Source organism: Suricata suricatta, chromosome 9 (assembly GCF_006229205.1).
Source record: "Suricata suricatta isolate VVHF042 chromosome 9, meerkat_22Aug2017_6uvM2_HiC, whole genome shotgun sequence".
NCBI classification, from domain to species: Eukaryota; Metazoa; Chordata; class Mammalia; order Carnivora; family Herpestidae; genus Suricata; species Suricata suricatta.
The window spans coordinates 21,113,866-21,138,257 of record NC_043708.1 but is presented as its reverse complement, the minus strand read 5'-3'; the positions used below and the strand labels follow the sequence as shown (position 1 = coordinate 21,138,257).

The 24,392-nt window shown below is 36.5% G+C and overlaps 1 protein-coding gene across 5 annotated transcripts in view; it reads right to left on the bottom strand.

The window, feature by feature from the left end:
* Nucleotides 1-9,205: 9,205 nt before the first annotated feature.
* Nucleotides 9,206-24,392, bottom strand: part of CEP128 (centrosomal protein 128) — a 369,193-nt gene continuing 354,006 nt past the window's right edge. For all 5 annotated transcript variants that reach the window (XM_029951892.1, XM_029951894.1, XM_029951893.1 and 2 more), the window contains 2 exons: nt 17,640-17,748; nt 9,206-10,350 (listed from right to left, as the gene is read on the bottom strand). In XM_029951892.1, coding sequence (XP_029807752.1) covers nt 10,223-10,350; nt 17,640-17,748 — 237 coding nt within the window. In that variant the 3' untranslated portion in view covers nt 9,206-10,222. The remainder of the gene's footprint in view (nt 10,351-17,639; nt 17,749-24,392) is intronic.

The window sequence follows — 24,392 nt, the reverse complement described above, 5'->3', positions numbered from 1 at the left end:
CAAAAGGTCTGTTAAGTGCTGAAAGACCATGCAAATTTGGTTATCAAGATGTTAATAAACACCTTTTGCTTCAGTAAAGAAAGATGTAGGCTAGTTAGTTGAGTTAGCTAATACATTTTGAACACTTATAGTATATAGGCTCCCTTCCTAGGTAAAACACAGTGCTTCTCGAGTGAAGCATCTTGCAATTTAGAAATATAATTACTTTGATAGCATCTATACATACTACATCAAATAAAGATGCTTTCTAGGTAACACTTGTTGATATGACAATTTTTTATATAGCTTTCAAAGATACTGATTTTGGATCCATATTGATTTAAAGAATTAAGAAGATGTTTGATCTATGATGATCTCAAAATAACAATTAAAAGTTAAATGTTGGTTCCAAATCACACACATTTTTTTTGGATATTAGACTTCTGGCTGATAACTTGAAAAATGTACTGCAAACATTAAGGTGGTCATAATTTACTTTGGTCTGTCCTTGCCAGATCCTACCTGGATTCCAAACATTACCTAATGGCTCTTCATGCAAGTTATGGGTAATGTGGGAATTAGCTATCATGATGCTACCAGCAAAAGGTAAGTAATTACTTCGTTTGGTAAAAGACAATGTTGCTTTTGTAAAAATCGATCAAATATATGTATAATGTTGTGGTGTTGAGATCAGTATCAAAATAAGCAGAGATTTCACTCAGGTAGTTGCTATTCTGATAAGCTTCAGTTAGCACTTTAGGAAAGGTGGTAAGTTTCAAATGTGTTGATTGCACAAACAAGAGGGCCAAACAAGATTCCTTTCACATCCATGCTCTCAACATACAACACAGGGGTTACAGACCCTGGAAGATAATTAAGTTACTTTCCTTTATATGCCTATGTTGTTTCCAGTTCACTTGTGATCACTCTCTGAGAAGAGCAAATGACACTAAATATTTAAAGATAATGAAAAATTAGCCTAAACATCTACTTATATGAACAGTGCATGGGAAAGTTTTCCTCTAGTTGCTCTGTGGTACCAGTGTCTGCGACTGTACACCCCACTGAGAAATATAGACTCCTAAAGGGTAAAATAAAGGGTAGAGAACATCTGACCTCAATCATGGGTGTCAGGATAAGAAATGCATAACACATGGTCACAACTGAAAGGCAGTGATCCCAAGGTTACTGCAGACAGAGCATGGCAGCTGTTCAGTTGGACATCTGGATCTCAGTGGCTCCAGAATTGGATTGTTCTCACATGAGATCTATGAGAAGCTCAGCCCATCTTCAGTAATGGTTCTGAGAATTTGAATCTAATCTTCACTTAGTGCCCAACAAATGGGAAAATTTCACATATTCACAAGATTCTTGTTTCCGGAACTTAAGTGTTGCCCAAAAGCTAAATATGAAAACAAGGATCATTTTGATGTTGTATGGCTGTGTCCAACCTGATACTTCACCTTTAGTGTTTACACTCAAAAGAGATCAAGGATAATGTCAGGGTCATGGCTGTCTTCCTATATCATTTAATATCATCTAAATACATACAGCTTTTCACCTACTTTTTTAAAAAGTTCAATTTCATTCCCTTTTATGAGAAAGGGAGTAAATAGCAAAATGTTGATGGGAAATGAAAGTTTAGCATATGCAAGTCAGGGTGAGCATGTAAGTTTAGTTGTATCAAGTTCAAATGGTGTATTACATAACTATTATAATTGGTAACTAGGAATTATGAAGTATTTGTATATTTAAACATATACACCTGGCTAATCAAATTTATCAGTGAACCAAATAAAGGAATTATATTTAAATTCTTAAAAATTATAAGGTTAAGATTGGTAATACATACAGAAAACTTTTTTGACCAATTAAACAAGATATAATAGGTTCATTGCATGAATGAATTAAAAAAAATGGATAGACATTTGAATTGATGGAAATAATTTCTTGGGTGGAAGGCCACCAGTGAGGAGTAATTTATGAATGTTAAATATGCTGTAGGCACAGTTCCTGTTCAACAGTGGAAAGTTTTTCTAAAGCAAATCACAAAAAGTGTAATAAACTGCATTTGTATACTTATGTAGGCTTCTTGGTTTGTTTTTTTTTTTAATTATCTATATGATTAGTTGGTAAACATTCCAAACCATAAAATAATTAAAGATATTTTATTATCATTTTTATTGTTTTTTAAAGACAGTGTGTGTGCATATGCAGGGGGGAGCAGAAGGAGAAAGGAGAGAGAGAAAATCTCAAGCAGGCTCCATCCACTCCCAGAGCAGAGACCGACATGGGGCTTGATCCTATGATCGTGAGATCATGACCTGAGCCAACATCAAGAGTTGGATGCTAAACTGATTGAGCCACCCAAATGCCCCTAACTGAAGATATTTTAAACACAGTTTGAAGGGTTATGCTATTTACTTAATTCACTTGATATTGCTATTTATGTAAACATTATGTAAGAATTATGCAGCAATTTCAGTTGCTGCAATTGGCTGGAGTGGGGCTTAGCAAAGACTTGATATGAGGGCTACCACACTATAGTTAGTTGCTCAATAAATAAGCACTCTTCTAGAGAAACACACTTTCCTTAATATATGACATGACTTAATATTTAAATCAATTGCTCAGAAATTGAGAAGTTCTTAAAAAGATTTAGTTATTTTACAATTGGGAGAATTCTGTATAGATTTTGACTTAGTCCATTCCTAAGCAGATGAGAAGGGGAAGCGATTTAATTTAAAACAAATATTTCGAATTATCAGTCATATATAATGGGGGGAGAGGTACAACATGTAAGATAAAAGGTCAAGACAAATTACATAAGGCCACTAATTATTAGTGTCCCGAGGACTGAGAGATGGAATGATACATTAAATCCCCGATCTCAGTTGTAGACAGTGAGGGAAAATTGGATGAGACTTAACAGCGATCATCAGACCAAAATCTTTTTTAAGATGACAATGTCAGAGTCTGGAAATGTGACTCTGCAGCACAGTGTGGATGGCAGTGAGCTGCTGCTATAGACAGCACAAAACTGCCTGTGAAATGGTGTCACCGAACTAATGTCCCAAATTAAGTTGCTTCCAAGTAACCTGAGAGGATGGAAACCAGGATCAGAACTCAGCCCTAAAGAAGCGCACACCCTTTTCATAATCCCATCCTAGTTCCAACTCTTCAAACCAGCGAAAGGGATACACCTAGAGGTCCTCATCTAATCGGATGCTTCAGTGATGATCCTGATAAATGGGCAAAGAGAGTTCTGGTCAACAGGCGTCCGCTAGGCAAAATAGATGGGAAGGAACCTCTTGTAGAAATCAAGCATCTTTGGAAGCTGCTTTAAGTCCTTCACCTAGGTGACCCGTGAGACTGGAGTCACTGCTTGGGTACCTGGAAAAGAAACTATGTTCGCATTTTGTTTTGGGATACAAACTAAAGCTTCAAGACAGCTATAATCAATGGAACCTTTAAGGCATGGCTCTTGAACTTGATCGAGCATTCATGAGAATCCCCTGGAAGACTTGTTACAACACATTGCTGGTCCTCCCCCCACCCCCAGCGCTGAATCATGAGGGCTGGGAGGGCTGGGGGTAACTTGAGAATCTGTAGTTAACCCGCTCTCAGGTGCTGCTGCCGCTGCTCGGTTGGGAACCACGTTTTGAGAACCAGGGGTTTAAGGAGTACTGGACAAAAGGATATGTATCTTATAGAAAACTAGGATTTGTTCTCAATGGAATCTAATCAGTAGGTTTACATGCTGTTAAAATTTAAAAAATGAGCAATGACCACCACTGTTAATTTGCAACAGTCAAACTAACCTCACAAAAGACTTCTCCAATGGAAAATATGGGGAAGTCTTTCCACGGCTTTATTGGCTGTGGTCTTAGTCAAAGCACAGAATGGACCTTGGCCAGCAGCATGAGGTCCCTCAAGCTTGCAGCTGTTGGGAGGAGGCTGCTCTGCCAGTGACTCTGGGCAGGAAGTGCCTCGTTACAACCGATGCATCTATTTTATTCTGCTCAGAAGAAAAAAAATGCCGACCTCCCTAGGTCCCTCCGAACTTCTTTTAAACAGCCCAACCTCCCCAGAGCCACCCTATTAGATGGCTTTACTGTGATGGCTGCCTGATTTCTGGTAACTGACAGCTGAGGTTCAGTATGATGGGAAGTTTTCAAAACGCTAAGCCAGAAATCAAGCCTGTATCTTCACTCATGGTGGGCTTAACGACAGCATAAATAAAATGAAAATCCAAAATGACAGACAAGCACAGGGCGCTCTGACTGAGAAATATCAGAAAGGAGGACACTTTCCATCCAGATCCAAACTGCCAGAAGGCAGTCCACGGAGAACATTAAAGATTAGCACAACTTGCATCAGAAAGGTGACTTAATAGTGCACGAGTTCACAGCACTTCTCCACTTGAGGCGATGCCGCTTTCCAGGACCCTATATCAGATAAAGGATGCAGCGCTACCGCAGTTCTTTCTTTCAAGTAAACAGTTTAAAATGTGTGTTGTTGAAGGCACCCCAGCTTCCTCTGTGTTCATATCATTTTTCAGAACTCCTGCCATCCTTCATTCCCTTACCCAGCTAAGTGCGCAGCAATAATGGACAAACAAAATCCAAACTAGCATTACCACTACCCTAGGGATAACACTGAACGCAAGTTATGCAGTAGGATCTGATAATAGCTGGCTCCAAGAGCTGGCAAGACACACACACACACACACACACACACACACACACACCTTTGTGTAGGGGATGCATTAGAAACTTAGATTTTAATTCCTATGCGCAATGTGACACCCATTTTGGGAATTGCTCTTTCGGCTTTCTGGTAAAAAAGGTGACATAAATAGGTTCTCCTGATATATGAAGTACATATAAATACTGCTCTGAAAAATAGCTGTGCACAATCACACAAGGGTGAAGAGGAACAATCTGGTTTTACCGAAAGAAGCTTTTTACTCCTGATTAACACACCAGCCTACATCATTAGGGGAAAAAAATGATCAATTAAATACCAATCTCACGAACTCGTATGGTTGCCATTATTCCGATGTCTTGAAATGGAGGCACAGGACCAGCATCACTCCAGTCCAGAGGCTGGCCCAAGTGAGGACATAGCTGCTTCCAAAGATTCTTGAGGAAACGGCTATGGAGTCCAGAAAAAGAAATGAGAGAGACACACACAGACAGACATTTGGAGGAAATATTTCCAGTGGAAATGGATATTTCCAGAACAAAGGGAGACGCACCATCTCACAGTAAAGACTTTCATCTTGTTGGTCAAGTGTTTTAGAACCCATTTGAGCTATTGGTGGCTTTAAATGATTCAAAAACACAACTGACTCTAAATTGAAAAATCTGTAAGAAAAAAACAAAGAAAAGGACTGTAATTTGATGGAAAACCTGATACTATAAAATTGACTCTTGTCCTTTTTTTTTTTTTTAAGTAGGCTTCATGCCCAGTGCAGAGCCCAACATGGGACTTGAACTCACCACCCTAAGATTAAGACCGGAGCTGAGATCAAGAGTCAGACACTTAACTGACTGAGCCACTTAGATGCCCCAGGACTTGTCCATGGAAAAAAAAAACATTTTACGAAAATATTAAATCACTGTCAATTAGTGACTAATGAGCATATAATATTATCCTGCTTTCCTTCAAAATAAGATATTTGCTTACTTTTAAATTATAACATCTGAACTGTTGGTAGTTTACTATCCACTAATTTTGTTTAAAAAATACTGCTTTAAACCAGTATTCCGATCTTTTATTTCCAGTCAAGTTTACAGCTGACACAAAGCTCCAATATTTAAGGATAAATTGTAATTTTTAAAATTTAAATAAGGCCAGTCAAACCACTTTTATTAAAGAATGAAATATGAGAGGATGTCAAGTCGTGGGGATCTTTAGAGAGATGACAGAAGATAGTCTGGGCATGAATGTCCAGCCTCTGCCAGGTTGAGGAAAAGCATTCGTTCTGGAATGGCAACTGTGCAACTTCAAAGCCTTAAAACATAGCAAGTTATCATTAGAATTACAGGTGATTAGTGCATGGCTCTTATTTTAGTACAGAATTCTTTTCATGTTCCCATCTATATGCTCAATGGCATAAGATTCTACATTTTGAAAGATGGAGGTCATCAGATTATATATTGTTTTGACTATGCTTCTGGAAGGCAACTAACATGCTGTTAATGTTCAGATTCGGTATTTTCCTGCAGAGAACAAGGCAACAAGTTCTTATCCACAACTGTCACATGGCTTTGTACCATATCAGAGTCAAGCTGTGTTACAGAAGATACCCAGTCACAGCTTTCCCAGGCTTTCAACCCCGAATAGCCAGACACTTGCCATTTGAATCCTTTTTCAGTTGGTGGCCCTGGAAGACATACTGGGGTTACAAACCCCTTCACTGTAGGCTGTAGTTATTAGACTTCAGAAATCAACAGTTGGGGGCTTCTGCACTGGGCATGAAGCCAACTCAGGATGACCTGAGTTGGGTTTGGATTTAGGTAGGATGTGGGCATAGGTGTGGATAGAGCAGGAGAGACTAGACTGGGGGCAGATGAGGTTAGAACTGGAAGGTCCCCCCGGTTTCACCAGAGCAAAAAAAAAAAAAAAAAAAAAAAAAAAAAAAGGTTTACTTTGTTGCTAATCAAAAGCAAGGGAGACTTCTCTGAAATTTATTTGGGAGCTTGGAATCTAAAAGTTCTGTTTCTAGATGTAAGCATTTCTTCTAGCCTTAAATTAGATGTGTCGTGTTTTGTACGGAAATGAAACTAACTGGAATCTTTCATGGTTTAAATTTCTTTTCTCAAATAGGGATAAGCTGATGTTTTTATTGCTAAACATTTGAGAACTTAAAAGTTGAAAGATGTAACTATTTTTATATCATACTTTGGTGCATAAAATGCCTTTATATACAAACTTTCCCAAATTTTCTTTCCAGCTTAAGGTTCATGATAGTTTTGATCCAAGAAAACCAGATGCCTTTGTGAGGACAGCTTCTTCATTTGAAGGCCATGCACATCACAAATTTTCTTTCTTTTTTAAAAAAATAAACTAAGAGAAAATACTGGGATAGTTTGTTTGAGGAATGGAGCTAAAAATCTTATAAAAGGAATAATTTACTCAATGATCATTCCTATTCTTGACTATTATATGATGTGTAGTTTGGTTTATAGTACAAATCCTGAGTAAAACAATTTGAGATCCCTAATCCTGTCCTAAAGAAGGGCTGGCTAAGTAAATATACCATCTAATTATGTGTAAGAATTTGGTTCCATTTAAAACAGTATTTGCTATTTAACTATAAGATTCAATATACATTAAAGAAAATATAACAATTACTATGATTGTAAATACACCTTACATATACTACTGACCAGAGCCTCAAAAACCTTAGCTGAAAAGATGAAAATTAAAAAAAAAAATGGGCTTGTTTTCTTAGCTAAGTAGGTAGGCACCTCTAATCCATGTAACCTTTAAATTCAAATGTCTTACATGTACATTTTTGTAAAGCTATAGATTTTCTTTTATTAGTAAAAATACGTAAACTGTAATAAGAAAAGCCAGTGATTCTGTGAAACTGGATGCATAAGATGTTATATAACCAACTGGTTTCCAACCTTTAAATCAGACACTAGTCAAGGAAATAATAATAACCTTAGCCAATGGGAAAAACATCCAGCCAGATTTCTCCCAGCTGTGTTTCTCCCCTCTGTGGCCTTCAGCAACTTCAATGGAAGTTTAGTGTGTTTAGGGAGAAAGATGGCCAGAAGAATCAAAATTATTAAACCAAAAAGGTCAGTCTTCAAATTAAGTCTTGGACCAGGCATATTGCAAGAATAAGGCTAATCCCTTCCAATGTCCCAGTACTAGGAGCAATATGGCTGATCAACCACAACTCAAATGGGGCTGATATCACGGGTTACTCTGCCAAAGGGGTGAGTGAAGGAAAAACAGTTGCTGGCTTTGAAATGTACAAATCAAGCTATTAGTGTTTCCTTAGCATTCCTTTTGATTTCCAACTTGAGTTTACAGTGACTGACTGCAAGAGATAGGAAAAATCCTCTGAGAAGACAGGTCCTTGGATTCAATTCCATATAAACAGAGGGCCAAGGAATTTTGACAAAATTGTTGCTCACAAAAAGTTGACTTTGCCTTTGAAGTTCTTGTGTGTTCCATATTTAAAGTCAGACACCTTCATTCATCCAACAGTAGCACAAGACCTTCAATAATATGATATAATGGCTTTATTTTTTTCAGATTAAAAAAGGTCTTTCATAAGGTCCCTCTCCATTCTGTTATAAAATCATCAACTAATACGTTTTCAAGGATTTGCCAGGTAAATAACCTGTGTTACCTTCAACTTTCAGGTCTAACTGGCCTGATGTAATTTTTTTAATGGCCACAGATGTACTAATAGTGGTTTAAATCAATTCCCACTAAAAAGAATGGAGTGCATGGAGTTCTTAGTGACACATTGAGGGGAAAGCTATTTAACTGACTTTTATCCATAGGATTTAAATAAAATGTGTTATTATTGTGCCTTAATTTCTCCCTAGTCACTTAGATCCAAGATGATAAAATATTATAGTGTTGGTCAACACATCGATGAAAATACTGACATAATTTCTCAATACCCCCAATATTACTATAGTGTAACATAGGTTCTGAGAACCACCAGGATAGTGAGCCGCTCTTCTAAGAGGGCTACTCCCACTAAACCTCATACTGCTCATTAGCACATTAACAGCTTGAAGTCCTGAGGTTAGACAAAACCAAACCAAACCTGTTCAATGTTGTCTAATGCAGAATTTCTCAAGCTAGCCTGAACACATCACTCCGTTTTCATGTAATTCCTAATGCCAAACAAACTTTGGGTCATGCATAGCTGTTTCTGTGTCTCTTTTTTCCCTCTTAGCACAATGACTGCCCCATAGTAGGAACTCAATAAAAGATTTTTGTAATGAATAAGTGGTAAAATGCATGGTTATCCTCTCAGAGATTATGTAGATTGTATTATGTAAATTTTTGAGACAAAGATCTCTGTTCTCTGTAGTAGCCTTTTCAATCAAGTTCATAGACAAGTGGTGCCATTTAAATGTTCTGGACATTTGAATATAGTCAGGTTGTAAGACATGTGGCGGTGGAAATAGAAGCATCTTCATAAAATATGAGAACAAGCAAGTATACTTTAAAGAACACAAAATGTAATTACGAAGGTATTGCTTTATTGCCCTTGTCCCTGTGAAGAACTTTCCATCATGACCCAGTGGGATTTTCAGCTCCTGGATGTTTTACCTTTCGTTGGCATTTTTAGAAATCTTTCTCCACTGGTGGATTAGCAATGAAAAGAGCATAAGTTCTTAAAAATGCTTTGACGTCGAGGAAAGCTGAGACGCTGAAGGAGATAGAACCAAATGATGAGAGAACTCTCGTGGAGGAAACCTCATGACACAGGAGTTTGGGAACTTTGAGTCTTGTGAGAGTAAAACCAATGACGGTCCACAATATGACGAAGTGACTGCAGTGAGATATTCGGCCACAAAAAAGATAAATAAATAAATTGTGCTATGAATTCTTTACAGTGTTCTACAATTCAGGTGTCACTTGTAAATTCTTTATTGCTATTAAAAATGGATGATTGGAAATAAAATTTTAAGATACCGCATGTACTAACAGAGTGCTGAGATGATGGATGTAACAATCCTGAGCGTTTATAAAGTGGACCGTCTGGTATTATATATGCGTATTTCCATGACATGTTATAACACATGATAATTTACTAGGGAGAAAGCATTAAAAAAAAATCAATGGTATATAAACACTCCCTGAATCTAAAGTGCTGGCAACTTCTGCCTTGAGGGGAACTCATTTCCCTCCTGTTTGGCCAGTAATTTTTTTAAAAATCCCAATTATATATCCAAATTTTGGTTCAAAAACTGTGGATGACCACACCTGAAAAAGGAGAATGCAAAGTGAAAAGTATCTCTCTTTCTCTCTGGTGTAAGTTGCCAATAAGTTAGTTGTATGCTATGCACAAGCTGATATTAATTGGATTAGTTTAACTTCTATTATTCCCAAAGACCAAGTATAGTGTTATTTTAGTCAGTGTTTGGCAATGTTCAAGAGCAGAAGCTGTAGATAGGCTGCTAGATAATCCAGGCCAGACCGCAACAAGGACAGATATGTTGTTGTTTGTGAAACACTCATGTAGAGCAATAAGTTACATTTTGCTATTTTTGCTTTCATAGTCCTCCTTTTTAGACTGTGGACTTGTCCCATCCATTGGTAAACTGGTGGCATCTTCCTTGATTGAAGGTGGATCTGGAGCAACTGTTCTTTTGGTAAATGCTGGTGAGGTAAGAGGAAAGACAAAAATAAACCTAAATGAATAAAATCCTTAGCTGACAAAATTATATGTGATCATTGAATCTGATCTTGTTTTTTCTAAACTTTACATGGACTAACAGACCTTCAGTGTAGGAATAAATGTAATAAGTTCACTGTATTTTGGAAATCGTTTATTCATGTGACTTAATTTGGGAGGAATCTGAAGAGTATCTGAGAGGAAGATGTGTGTTTGGTCAATATATAAGCATACAAAGCACACACAGAGTTTTGGTGGGAGAAATGTTAAGGGCCTTCTTTTTACAGAATCTTCTTTGTTACACAAACTGAGACTAGATCTGGAATCCAGGTTTACTGTTTTTTTACTACCTACTTACCTACCTCCTGAGCTCCAGACAGGCATGTCCAACTACCTATGAAATCTGCCTGCATGATTTCTAATCTCTGATACATGCCCATTCCTTCTTTACTCTGTCTTAGAAAGCGATATACAACTCTCCTCCAGACCTGGTTTCTCAAATTTCAGTTCCCTCCTTCCTCTATCCTGTCTGCTTCCACCATCCAACTTAGGAGTAAATTCTGAAGATTCTACCCCCCAAATTCACCCTAATCGTTTGGCTTCACACCATCTCCGTTATTATCACCTCAGCCAGAGCCACCATTTCTCTCTTCCTGTTTTCACTGTATCCCCTTCTCCACACCACAACCAGAATTATCTTTCCAAAAGGTCAATCAGATTACGTCACTCTCCCACATAAGCCATCACCCCCATTCTCCAGTGGCCTCCCAGGAAACTTACAATGAAACCCAAACATGGGAGTGTGGCGGAAAGGCTCCACTGGAACTTCACCTTTCCTTTCTCTCTCCGCCAGATGCCCTTACTCGGCGCTCCAGCCCACTGGGAGACCATACCCCCTTTCTTCTCTGTGGCCTTTGTTTTTATTGCTCCTTCTTTTAGGAAAGCTCTTCCCACCCAATTTTGACTTAGCTGGTTCTTGCCGCTCAGGTTCCAGCTCAGCTGTAACCTCCTTCTAATCACTAATCTAAAGTAGTCCCATTTCAGGTGCTTTCCTCTCATTTTACCTTCACAGCTCCAATCACCTATTTAAATTGTTTACTTGCTTACCACCTGTTTCTTCTATGAGATGAGGCGATCTTTTCTGTCGTGTTCACTACTGTATACCCCCCAAGCCAAACAGAGCCTCCTACTAACGTCTTAGTAAATATGGTTTGAAGAAGTGAATAGACTTATGGGATTTTTAAGAGATAGTCAATTGGTGATTTTCTGGCTGCTTTCTAGAAAGCACCCTGCATATGTAATAATCAGAACTCAGCTGTTTAAAGATATCTGACACCTTACTAGTCAGGGAAAAGATCGTCTCGCATACAAAAATCACTATCACATAAAATGAACATAAAAAAATGAAGAGACAGAAGAACTGTTGTGCTTCCATGAAATAAAACAAAATAAAATAAATCTTTTAGTGGACAAGAAACTTTTTTAACCTTTATCAGTACCCCCACATTTTTTAAAATGTTTATTTATTTTGAGAGAGAGCGTTCAAGCAGGGGAGGGGCAGAGAGAGGGAGAGGGAGAAGGCCAGGCAGGCTCCACACTGTCAGCACAGAGCTCGACGTGACATGAGGCTCCAGTTTACAAACTGTGAGATCATGACCTGAGTTCAAGTCGGTAGCTTAACAGACTGAGCCACCCAGGCACCTCAGTAACCCCACACCGTTAATCCCATAAATCTTTGGTATTTTATTCTGCAAGTCTGAGGACAGACTACATCCGAGGCAGCTCACAGTTAGCCAGTGGATCCTGAAGTACAACATAGAAGCGGAAAGAGTGTGCTGTTCTTGCTGTGGATAAATTATTTTTCATGGGAGGGACTTAAATTCCCACTAAAGGCACCTCAGAATGCAAAATGAGAATAGTAACTTTTCATAGCATTGCAAATTGAGGCAAGAAAGCGAAAGATAGTTCCTTTTAGCAACTTTCATTGATTTGCTTTATCAAGAATATCAAGTTAAATTACTATGTAAGATTCACATCTAAATCCTATAATATCCACAGACAACATCCCCCCCCCCACTATGAAAAATCATAGTCCTTTCTTTTGGGGTGTTTATTTTAATAAACATTATTTGCAATGGTTTTAGAATTCCAGAAAATCAGAAATCTGCATTTATTTTTAAAACTTATTACCAACTCCACAAACATTAGGCATTTTAATCTCAAAGGACTCGAGACTTTGAGAAATCATCAGATTACTAGAGCCCTCCCTCAAATCCAGTCTGGTCCTGGCCCCAAGAGTGAGGGCCCTGTCTTGGGAGTTGTGTTCCTTTAGCCTAAAAGAAGCTATACATGGAGACTAGTGGTCAGTCACTACTTATAAAAAGTAAAAATGACAGTTTCAAAAGCTGGCATTATTAAGTCTCTCTTTCTAAGCCCCCACTGTCCTGGAGGCTGAAGGTAATGGAATCCAAGCCTTCTAAAAGAGTGTCCTGAATCACGGCCATCACTTCTAGCCAGCCAGGATAAATTTGGTAGTAATCATGGCTCTAAATAATGGATTTCTGTGTTCCTATTTCCAATGGTAATATAAACTTACAATTTATACATTTCTTCCCTTCTTCCTGGCAGAAGGAATCTACCTTTTCTTGAATTGACCTGAACTACACAAAGCTGACATAAATTACTACTTAAAACAAACTTTCATTAATGCTGGACCATTTCAGAGACCACAAATTATGCAGTATTTTCCCATTTCCTTTGTTTTTTCCATGGTCAGTGATTCTACGCTTTAGTTTGGTCACAGTTTGACAGGGCACCTAAGTCAGCAGAATGAACGCCTTAGCATCTACATCATAGACAAAAGGGCCTCACTGAGTACAAATCCCAACTTGAGTAAGAAGGGGCCTGTTCTGTGGGCTCATAAACTCATGTCTGCCTCAGCACCTACAGTTATTTACTCCTTACATCTCTATACAGGTCTAAACTGCTCTCAACTCCAACCCCCAGCTTTCATGTTCCATTTAGAAGTTAACAAGAAAATCGAATACTTGCTAGTCAGACATAAAAGCTGGGGGGTTCTCGGTAGCATTTTATTTTTACAAGATGCATGTTTAGCCGAAGCGTACATATACCTATCAAACAAGACCAAAGGGCCACACAGAAAGACAGCAGCCTCTTACCTCCTCCCTCCTAATCCCACAATCCTGCACGCCAGAGTCAACCACAATCAACTCTTTTTAGCTTTATTTTCTGTATTGACTTCAATTTTTTAAGAAAAAAAGCAGCTTATACTGCTGTATTCTGATTTATCATTTTTAGACTTATTCACACCTATCCACTTCCCCTTACCCCATCCCCTTAGTTACATATGAATTTCTAGTTGTGTCAGTAGTACTGACAATATTATGACTACATAAATATGGCTCACACAAACATAATAAGTATACTATGACAATGTTTCTTTTCTTGCCCATTTTTCCCCGCTGGAGTTATTAACTGACCCATGTTTGTTTTTTTTTTTAATTTGCTCTTCTTCTGTGACTATCTTTAAATATTTCTAATTGCTCAATGAGATCTGCCATATGTCTTTCAGTAGTTTTTCTTTTAAGGACTCAACTGAATCAAATAACCTAACACTTTATTTCCTGAAGATTTTCCTGATGGACTCTTTCTTTTCTTCTATTAGTCTGAGAGAACTGAACATGAGTGTCCAGATTAAAAAGGCCCACCCATTGGAAAGCTAGAAAAGCAGATAATATAAGACCTTCAGGAAGGCAAATCATCACAAAACTCACTGGGGTTAAAGAGAACATCCTAAAAGGTCCCAGGGCTGGGGGTTGGGTGGTAGTGACAGCAAAGAAGATCACTTCTGAGGAGTGGGATCAAAACGAGGTTTTTCAACAGCAACATTAGATTTTGGAAGAGAATACTGCAATGACTTCAGAAGGAAAGTCACTTTCAACCTAGAATTTTATAGCTAGCCAAAGTCAAGTGTGAATAGAAGAAATCTATTTTCCGAAGTACAAAGAGTGTAATCCTTTACCTCTCTTTTCTTTCTGTGATGTGCTAACCACAAAAGAAAGGATTGAGACAAACAGAGGAAGGCATGTGTTCCGAGAAACTTGGCACCAGCATAGGAAGAGGGTGAAGAAAAATCTTTAGGATGACAGCTGGGGGGGGCCCTTCTAAGCTGCCCACTCCAGCCCCTGTTCTCTCACGACTCTGATCAATACTACTCTTCCTGAATGGATTTCCAAATATCTTTTCTCTCCTACTGTCCCATTCTTTTTCTTCTATCTTCTTTGCAGTTTCCTCAGTTTTGTTTCCCACCTTTCTAGTTTTTCATATTTAAAATTTTTTAATTAAAATAAAAAAATGTTATTTTAGAGAGAGAAGGTGCGCGCAAGGGAGAGGGGGCAGTGGGAGACAGAGAGAATCTCAAGCAGGCTCCATGTCCAGTGCAAAGCCCAACATGGGGTTCGACCCCACAACCCTGGCATCATGATCTAGCTGAAACTGACTTAGACTTTCAACAAACTGAGCAACCCAGATGCCCCCGTATTTTAAATTTCTGAGACCTCTTATATTGTGTTCCTTTTTCATAGCATCTTGCTCTTCTTTTTAATGGATGAAATATTTTCTATCTCTGAGGGCATTAATGCTATTTTAAAAGACACATTCTGTTCTCTGTATGATCAATTTATTGTAAGCTCTATTTCTCTTTGTTGGTCTTGATATCTCTCCTCTTTAATTTTGGAGGTTTAAAAGGTTAAAGAAAAAATACAGAACAATTTCTGTAACTAAGCTGAAACTGTGCTACAAAAATGGAGCATTCCGGGTAATCCTGATCCACTTCTAAAATACCACATTATGAAAAACACATAGAAATTTCAAGGTTCATCAAAAAAGTAAATACGAAGAACTATGAATTCTAGATATAAATTCAATTCAATCACTGAAAGTTATTAACAATAAGGTACCTATGATTAAAATGCAAAAGTATTCTTGAAAGCATGGAGGTAGAATAGAGGAAAATCATAAAACAGACTTGTCAAAAAGAGGACTAGCAAAGCACAAAACTATGAATTAATAAATTAAACAAGTTAACAATAAGTTAATGAAGAGGTTTACTTTTTAAGCTAAAATTTTCAGTCAGATTTTACAATATAGACTATAAAATGTATTTTTATAACCAAGTTATGTATCCAATTATATTTTTTCCTATCCTCATTTATTTCCTTTTCAGCCAGTATATTTATATAGAAACCTATGGCTTCCTGTGAGAAACATATCCTAGAGAAATGACCACTGCTGGTCTAGAAATGGTGCTGAGTAAAAAGCTGGATATAGTTTCTTCCACTGTCTGTCATAATATTAAATAAAATCTAAAAATCTTGATGTTTTCCCCCAATGTCTCCCAACCGCTACTTTCTAGGTGCCTTTCTATGGAGGCTTAAAGTCATCATGGCAAAATTAAATTGCAGTAGAATCATGACCTCTGTGCTAATATCACGGTGCCGATTTAATCTCCAGGCTCCTAAATGTCTTAATGGGTGGGACACTATGATGTTCAATGGTGCTTTGTCCCTACTCTACTCCTCCATGTTTACAAACGTGAAACAGAACTGAGACAAATTTTCCATTTCTTTATATGAAACACAAAAAAATTTGGACTATGTGTATATCAAATTTTGAGGTCCCATTATCAACTTAGGATATAATCCGTATTTTTTAATTAAACTTTTTTTTAATGTTTATTATTTATTTTTGAGAGAGAGAGACAGAAACAGAGAGACAGAGAGAGACAGAGTATGAGTGGGGGAGGGGCCCCCTCCCTGGGGGTTGGGGAAAGAAGGAGGCACAGAATGTGAAGCAGGCTCTAGGCTCTGAGCTGTCAGCACAGAGCCTGATGCAGGCGTGGAAACCACGAACTCTTAGATCATGACCTGAGCCGAAGTCAGACACTTAACTGACTGAGCCACCCAGGCTCCTGGAGATACAATCCATACTGAAAGGCAGCTGCCAGATTAGAAGAGCAGGGATTTTATGCAGATATATAAAATCACTTGGTAAAATGGTTAGGACAGGAAAGAGAAGGTGCTCAGCCTCTGGAATAAAATAATCATGATATAATAAAAACCAAACCATTTATCAGAAACTGATAAATATTTATTCAATGAATCCATGAATATAAATCATCAAAAATGAGAGTTATCACTTCTGGATCTGACCTACTTCTTTGTGGCTTATTTTGGTATTGTATTTTATAGCAACCTGCATTTTTTAAATGACAGAGTTGTCAGATTTGATATACAAATGCTATGCCCATGGTGAATTGAGAAGCTAAATGATTATTTAAAGAATCTATGAAATAACATTTGAGATCCAATGGTTTGGATAAAAGTGGACTTAAAGAAGAGTCATATACTCATTCATCTAATATTAATTGAGCATTTACTATGTTCCAAGTACTACGTAGGGTCCTGAGGAAACAGTGGTGAACAAAACAGACATGGCTCCTACCATGGAATTCACACTTTGATGAAGAGATGGATCACTAAACAAAGAGTCACTCAGATGAAAAAAAAAAAAAAATCAGAGGGGTTTTAAAGACAAATTTTAATATGTTATGGGAACTTAGACAACATACTTAAACTTGTAGGTTCCAAAGGCTTCTTTAAGGACACGAGATACAACCTGAGACTTGAATAAGTATATTAAGAAAGGAGAGGGGTAAATGGTGGGGATTGTATCCTGGGTCAACAGATTCACACCTTGTGGACATTGATAACATTTTATCCACATTTAAAGGATATTCACAGAATGAAGTCTAGCCAGTAACTGAATAAGTATCCTTATTCTTTGCATAAGATTATATATTTCTCAATAGTTCTATGAAAAGATTTTCTTCTATTTTTTGACGACTTAAATTTTATAATAATATCATCTAACTTCCTTTGCCCACTCTTGCACAGTTTCCAGCAAACTCCATACAAAAATGTGCTTAAGTAAAATTATTACCTTTGGTGATTCATTTAAGTTTTCTGAGAAGTGTAAGGTCTAAAAAGAAGGGATTCTGTACACTTTTTAGTAAGCTGGGTAATATAAATGTATCGGGGGGGGAGACATGTTACATGTATGATTCATAATAACAATTTCTTCAAACTCCTAACTTAAATATTACTATCATTTACTTGCCTTACATTTTAATCTTTCCATGAGTTGCATTTCCTTAAATCCAATTTAAAAACTAGTACGGGACTTCATTACTTACAGTTCAAGTGTGAAAATCGCAGACTAGACAGGAAGTGACTGTGATCAGGCCAAGACGGTGAGTGGTCTAACCTATGAGCATGGGAACTTTCAGCAAGGATTCCGTCATCCTGAAACAAAGAACATAGTGCTTCAGTTCAATGATTACAAAATGTAAGGACTGGGATTCATTTAAATGTACTGAAAATGAAACTGAACCTCAATATACAAGCTATGTTATACAACAATTTAATTGTAAAAAATACGTGCATGTTAAAGAAAATATGAAAAAATTAAAAAAGAGACAGAAGGAAGTCACCCATGGCTGTAACAGCATGACATATTTCTTTCCAGTCTTTTTTTTTCCTGTGGATAGGATTTATAAATGTTATTCTAAAACTGTGTTCTTCATTTATTTACATTAATACTCTAAACACTTTTGAAGTCACTATATTATCCTAACCTTTAGCTTATGTGTTACTCATTTACTATTGAGCGGATAAACTATACTTTCCTCAGCGATTACTTTATTCGGAATTTAGGTGGTTTCCAGTGTTTTACTCCTATAAATAACACTGTGAAATATCTTTAAATATATAACCTTTTCTATATTTAGGACTATTCCTTATGACAAATTCTTAGGTGGAAATATTGGGTCAATAAGAACAATTTGATGTTTTTAAATACACTTAGCTACACTGCATTCCATAATGATTATATTAATCCTCTTACTCATTCAACAAATATTTAATAGATAAAACGTGAATACAGAATAAGGTCCTTTCCTCACGGATTATATGAATGTGTCCTTGTCCCCAATTCTTAGCTGAAAATGGGAATTAATTTTAACTTTGAGTAATTTATTAGATTAAAAACAGATGCTTTCATGTATTTTTCTATAATAGTGAAATTGCAATTCTTTTTCTCTCGAATAAGTTCTAACCACTTACACGACGCTTTTTTTTCTTTTCTTCCCACTCATTCATTCATGAAACAATAATTTATTGGGTACTTAGTACATGCTGGTAAAAGAACAAACAAAATACTGGGGTTTATATACAGTTATGAAACTTTTAGGCTTGCAGAAGAGAATGGCACCAAATAAACTACACAAAATAAACTGTAATGAAGAATTATGATGAGTACTATAAGAAAAATAGGAAATCATTACATTTAGATTAGAGGTCCAGAATAGGCCCCTCTGGGAGGTGATATTTAAAGCAATATTTGAAATGCTGAGTATAAACTGACCAGGCAAATACTTATGTGTGGAGGATGAGGAAGTGGGAGGTAAGGCAGAGCAGGAGACGGTGGTCAGGGACTGATGTTCCAGACTTGCGTGAAGCGCAGAGGTGATAAAGTTTCGTGTGTCTGAAGACTTGCAGAAAGGCCCATGATTCTGCACAATGAATGGGGGGGGGGGGGCGCGCTGTGAATCCAATGAGATCCAGAGGTGGGATCTGGATCCGGTATTTCTTTTTCTTAAGTGCCATCAGAAGGCAATCAAAGGTTCAAAGGAAATTTAGATGTATATTTCTCAAAGATAGTCTAGTGTCTATGTGGAGAACAGACTGGTATTGAAGTGGGAAAACCAGTGAAAAAACTGTAATTGAGGATAACTGTGGAATCAAGGGAGAAGAAGGAATCACGTATGCTGCCAGAGTCTAGGAGGTCTAGATTCCTCTAGATCCCTCAAAGCACGGCCCCACAGAACAGAGCCTCATGCCACAGGACTATTTGATGAATTAGTTGTCATTCTCTGTATTGAGTACCAAATTAACACTTTACTACATATGTATGTACGCAAATACAGAAGAAAGGCCCAAATGAACGATTTTATATAGAATTGTAAAAGGCTCATTTATTCTGAGCTAAAAGCATGGACATAATCCTTAGATCGTTCGAGATAATTAGCCATCATGTACCGAAAGGCAGTTTAGGTCTATTTCACATTAAGGCCATGAGGTTTTTAACCAAGTGACTTATGGCTTTTACTAATTATGTGGATTTCATAAGAAACTAGAAGCCATTCACTATAGGATCTCTGGAAAGAAAAGGACATACATCTTGCCCCCAGTGTATCTGAAGGACACGGGACAACAGAGCTAGCGTTAACACAGTGCAGATATGAAATACTTGAGGCTTGGGAGGAGCTGGAGGGTGCACAAATGAAAAGGAGAGTTATGTTCTCAACCAGTGCTAGAAATCTCCATTTAATTATGGCTGCCACATGAAATGAAGCATGAAAGAGAAAAGCATAATAAATGGCTTCCCACTAACTGAGGCTTTGATCATTATGGGCCAATAAGCAAAAGAAAAATAAGGGAAGCAAACATGTACTTTCTGCCCATTGACACCTGGGCTGAAAAAGACAGAGAACAGGATGAAACACAGTCAAAGACAACTTCAAAATGAGCCTATCAGATGAAGGATAAAGCACCCAAAGACATTCAAATCATATCCATTCTTCCCCAAAGCCACGGTTTTAAATTTCTAAAACAAAATCAACAGGCATCAAAGTGTGAGTTATATTTTTTCTATGTACAAAAAAAGAATAATTTATATTTTCAATTATAAATAAACCAGCTTATTGGCATATGACAATTAAAATATGGCACTGACATATTTCATCCTTAGCAAATTTGGAAAATACAGAAGAAATTGAGAAGAAAATAATACAATAAATTTAAAAATAGCCTATTAGCCTAATTTTAAGGGTATGTTTTCTGGTTCTTTATAAATATCTTTTTATATTGAGGTCCCCATTTGTTGACAATTTTGTTTCCTAGTTTTTCATGTAACATTAGATATGGGAATTTCCTCCACCATTGTCCTTACCATCAGTTTAGTTACACCATAGTCTGACTAACATCCCATTGTTGGAAATGTAAGGCTGATTCCAGTTTTTTTTTTCCTACTGTAATTTGATAAACATCTTGGTGAATAAGGTTTGGTCCACATTTTAAATTTCTTAACATAGATTTCTAGAAGTAGAATTAGGAGGTGACACATTTTAAGGGTGTTTTTAATATCCATTTAATCGAAGTTGTCCAATTTATTGTCAGTATGCTAATATTCATAATATTACCTAAATACTCTCTTGGTGCCGGTGGGGGTTTTCGTCACATCCCTCTTTCAGTCTTAATATTAGCACTTGTATCTCTTCTTTTTCCTAATCGATCTGGGTAGAGGTTTTTTAAAGTTTATTGCTCTTTCATTTTCATGCCCTTCCTTCATTTTTCTGCTTTCTATTTCATTGATGTCTGCTTATTATTCCCTTCCTTTTACTTAATTTAGGTTTGTTATTTGTTTCCTACTTTTATAAAATGGAAACATGGATTATTGATTTGAGACTTTTCTTCTTTTGTAATATACACATTTAATGTTATAATTTTCTCTCCAAGCACTATTTTAACTGAGTCCCACAAATCTTGATAAATTGTACTTTTACTTTTATATAGTTAAAATATTTTCTAATTTTCCTTTGGATCCCCCAATGGTTATTTAGAAATATGTTGTTTATTTTCCATCTAGGAATTTTCCAGATAGCTTTCTGTTATTGATTTCTAGCTTCATTCCATTGTGGTTAGATGACCATACTTCACATAATTCCAATCATCTTAAATTTATTGAGAATTGTTTTATTGCCCAAAATATAGTCGATTTTGGAGAATGCTAGATGTGCACTTGAAAATTACATGTAATTAGCTATTGTTAGGTGGACTATACGGTGTTAGTTAAATCTAGTTGCCTCACAGTGTTGCTCAAGTTTTCAATATCTTTACTGATTTTTTGAATACTGTTTTATCCATTACTGAGAGGGATGCTGAAATCTTAGCTACTATAATTATGGATCTATTTTTTTCCTTATAACTCTACCAACTTTTACTTCATATATTTGACACCCTGTTAATAGGTAACTACAATTTATCACTAATACCCCTTTCCTTCAAAGCTGCTGACTTTTTCAACCTCTCACATTCCTTTTTTTTCAAATATAGGAAATGAGGAAGGTTAACTCTAACACATCTTTAAGTTGCAACATTTTATAGGTCTTTAAAAGACTGTCAGAGTCCCTCATATTACCTTCAAATATAACTAATGAAATGAACTCTAAGAGAACACCTCCAAAGGAAAATACTTCATAATCCCATTGAACAATCAACATACCAGAATATGAAAAAATAAAAAACAACATTCCATATTCTCCAATTTTATATTGATATTTAATTTGTGGAATTTTATACAACTAAATTTTACAAGGCAACCTAAGATGAATGTTTCTTTCTAATTCTTTGTTATCTTTCAATCAAATACTAAAACATTTAAATGGAAATACTGGTTTAAAAGGAAGATTCTTTGTAGTTTCAGGAATCCTAGTTTTCGCTTTTTACCAATTCTTATATCCTTAGCACAAGGACCTATTTTTATTGCTGTCTTAAGTCTCAACAAGCTAGTTAGCCAGAATTCCCTGCAAAAATTCCACTGGGTGAAGGGACTTGCATTTTCTAATATTTTCCCTGGGTTTCTTCCACTTCTCTTTCATAACCCACATTGTAATTGGTTTCTTAAAAGCAGTTCCAACCTGACTAAATCTCTTTGCTAAACTGATCTCTAATGATTAATATTTAATGACGCCCACCAAGTATTTTTCTCCCAGGAATACTGTAAGTTCAAAGTTTATAAGACAGATGATACATTTAATTTTTTTTAAATTTTAATTTATCCAACCCTTCCCCTGGAGAGAAGGGGAAAAAAAAACACTTTTGTGTTTCTGAATCTGTGGCAGCAATATTTTCCTGAATTTCTCTCTTGCCTAACAATGTACTGTACCTGCATGTCTTCCCTACTCTTAATTCCCAATTCTCCATCAGTGGTCCAAGAAGCTTAACCTTTTCTTCAGTAAATTTTATTCTTCTATGGAAGGTTGGGCAGAAAGTTTACTTAAACCTTGCCTTCCATATCTCAACCTGCATGGCTGCAACTCTAGCTTTTAATTTTAACCTCAATGAGAGTACGGCTTTCATTGTCTCTATCCTTCGTCTACCCCAACCAAATATTCCAGAATTTAGCACAGTGCCATTTGCATTAAGGAACTCAAAAATGGTCGTGTAGGCTCATTCCTTGGCCAAAGTACAGAAATTAAAGTTTGCTATGGTTGAAGCTGGGAAATAAGAGACTGCCACTCTCATACTCTCACAGTTTCTTCATGTTAAAATATGAGGGAACCGGAGCAGATCATGTCTAAGTCCTCTGGGAACCAACGTTTTATGATTCTAATCCGTCTGAACAGAACCACTGAACAACCAGTACTCCAACTATGCAAACTATCTTTGCCACGGGATATCCAAGTTTATGTAACATTGCTTTAAACCTAAAGCCACACTCGTTCACAGATGAAGAGACGCATGTAACTACTGTGCCAGATCAGGCCGTCTGATTAACTTATCTTTATTGAATTGATATTTTCTTGCATATAATTTAATATTCCTAATGACTCACTAATGAAAAAGATGGTACTTATTTTATGTACTTCATATTTGGATCCACATGATTTTAACCCATTTTCAGAAATAATCTACTCACAGTGAATAAAAATTTGCCATAAATAACGATATTCCAGAATATGTGCCGCCCACTTATGAAACAAAGGGAGAGATCAAAGATGTTTTAATAAGGGTGCCTCACTGGAATCAGTGATTTTTCTCTTACAGTGACTGTTGTAAAGGAAACTGAGTGTTTGGACAAGTATGTTATGACATTTTTAATTAAAACTATGAAGACATTTAATTAGTATTCCTTATGTTTTAGTATCTAGAATTCTGAATTCAAGATGATTAAAAGTAATCTTTATAGGTGAATTTCTCCACAATCTTTCCTAATGCTCTTGTTGAGTAAATTATTGGGAAGGGTAAAAGTATGGTGCTTATCATAGAGAACTAGGTTTGGTGGAGTAGGGCTCAGGTAGGTTAAAAAAATTAACGTGCATATCTAAGTATCATGATGATTCCTGTAGAAGCACCTTTGACACACTGCTATTTTCGAATTTTATAACAGAGAAAAACCCCAATTCATTTGGGAATCTTTTGCTTAGATTTTAAAGAGCTAGATGGGATCAACTAGTTAATATTATGGCTGGCAAGTTATTATTGATCACTTCAAATAAAAATCTCTTCAAATTTCAGCATGATGTGATTGCCTACAGAGTTTCAGATGAGTCATCTAAACATGATGGAAAAACAGCATTTAAATTTTTGTTAGAATTCCAGAAAGGCTGAAGCTAGGGGAAAAAAATTAACCACCAATTTAACATGTATAACAGTATACACATTGTATACTGGAGTTAAAGATGAAGCAGATAGTGTCCTCAAATGCATTTCCCAAATTTCAGTAATCTCCTACAGTTATACTTACTATTTTATGTTAATTTAAAGATTAGCCTTGTACTCTAAGTCTCTATATAGGAGAGGCTTAAAGGATGGGAGACTGGTTGAGAATGGGGGAGACCTGGAGCTATATTTGCATAGCAGTTTATATATTATTTCCTTTTTTTTTTTTTTTTGGTTTATATATTATTTCTTATCAAGCCATGGAGAGAGGTGATTATAAATGAGATACCTGGATTTTTATGGGGTTAAAGCTCCTCAAATTCTCCCTTGGCTAGTACCATTATTTTTAAGCAACATCTATCAAATTACCTGAATAATAATACACTAGTGATATATTTTAATAGTTATTAAATAAAAATCACCTATAATCTTGAATTGCACCAGGA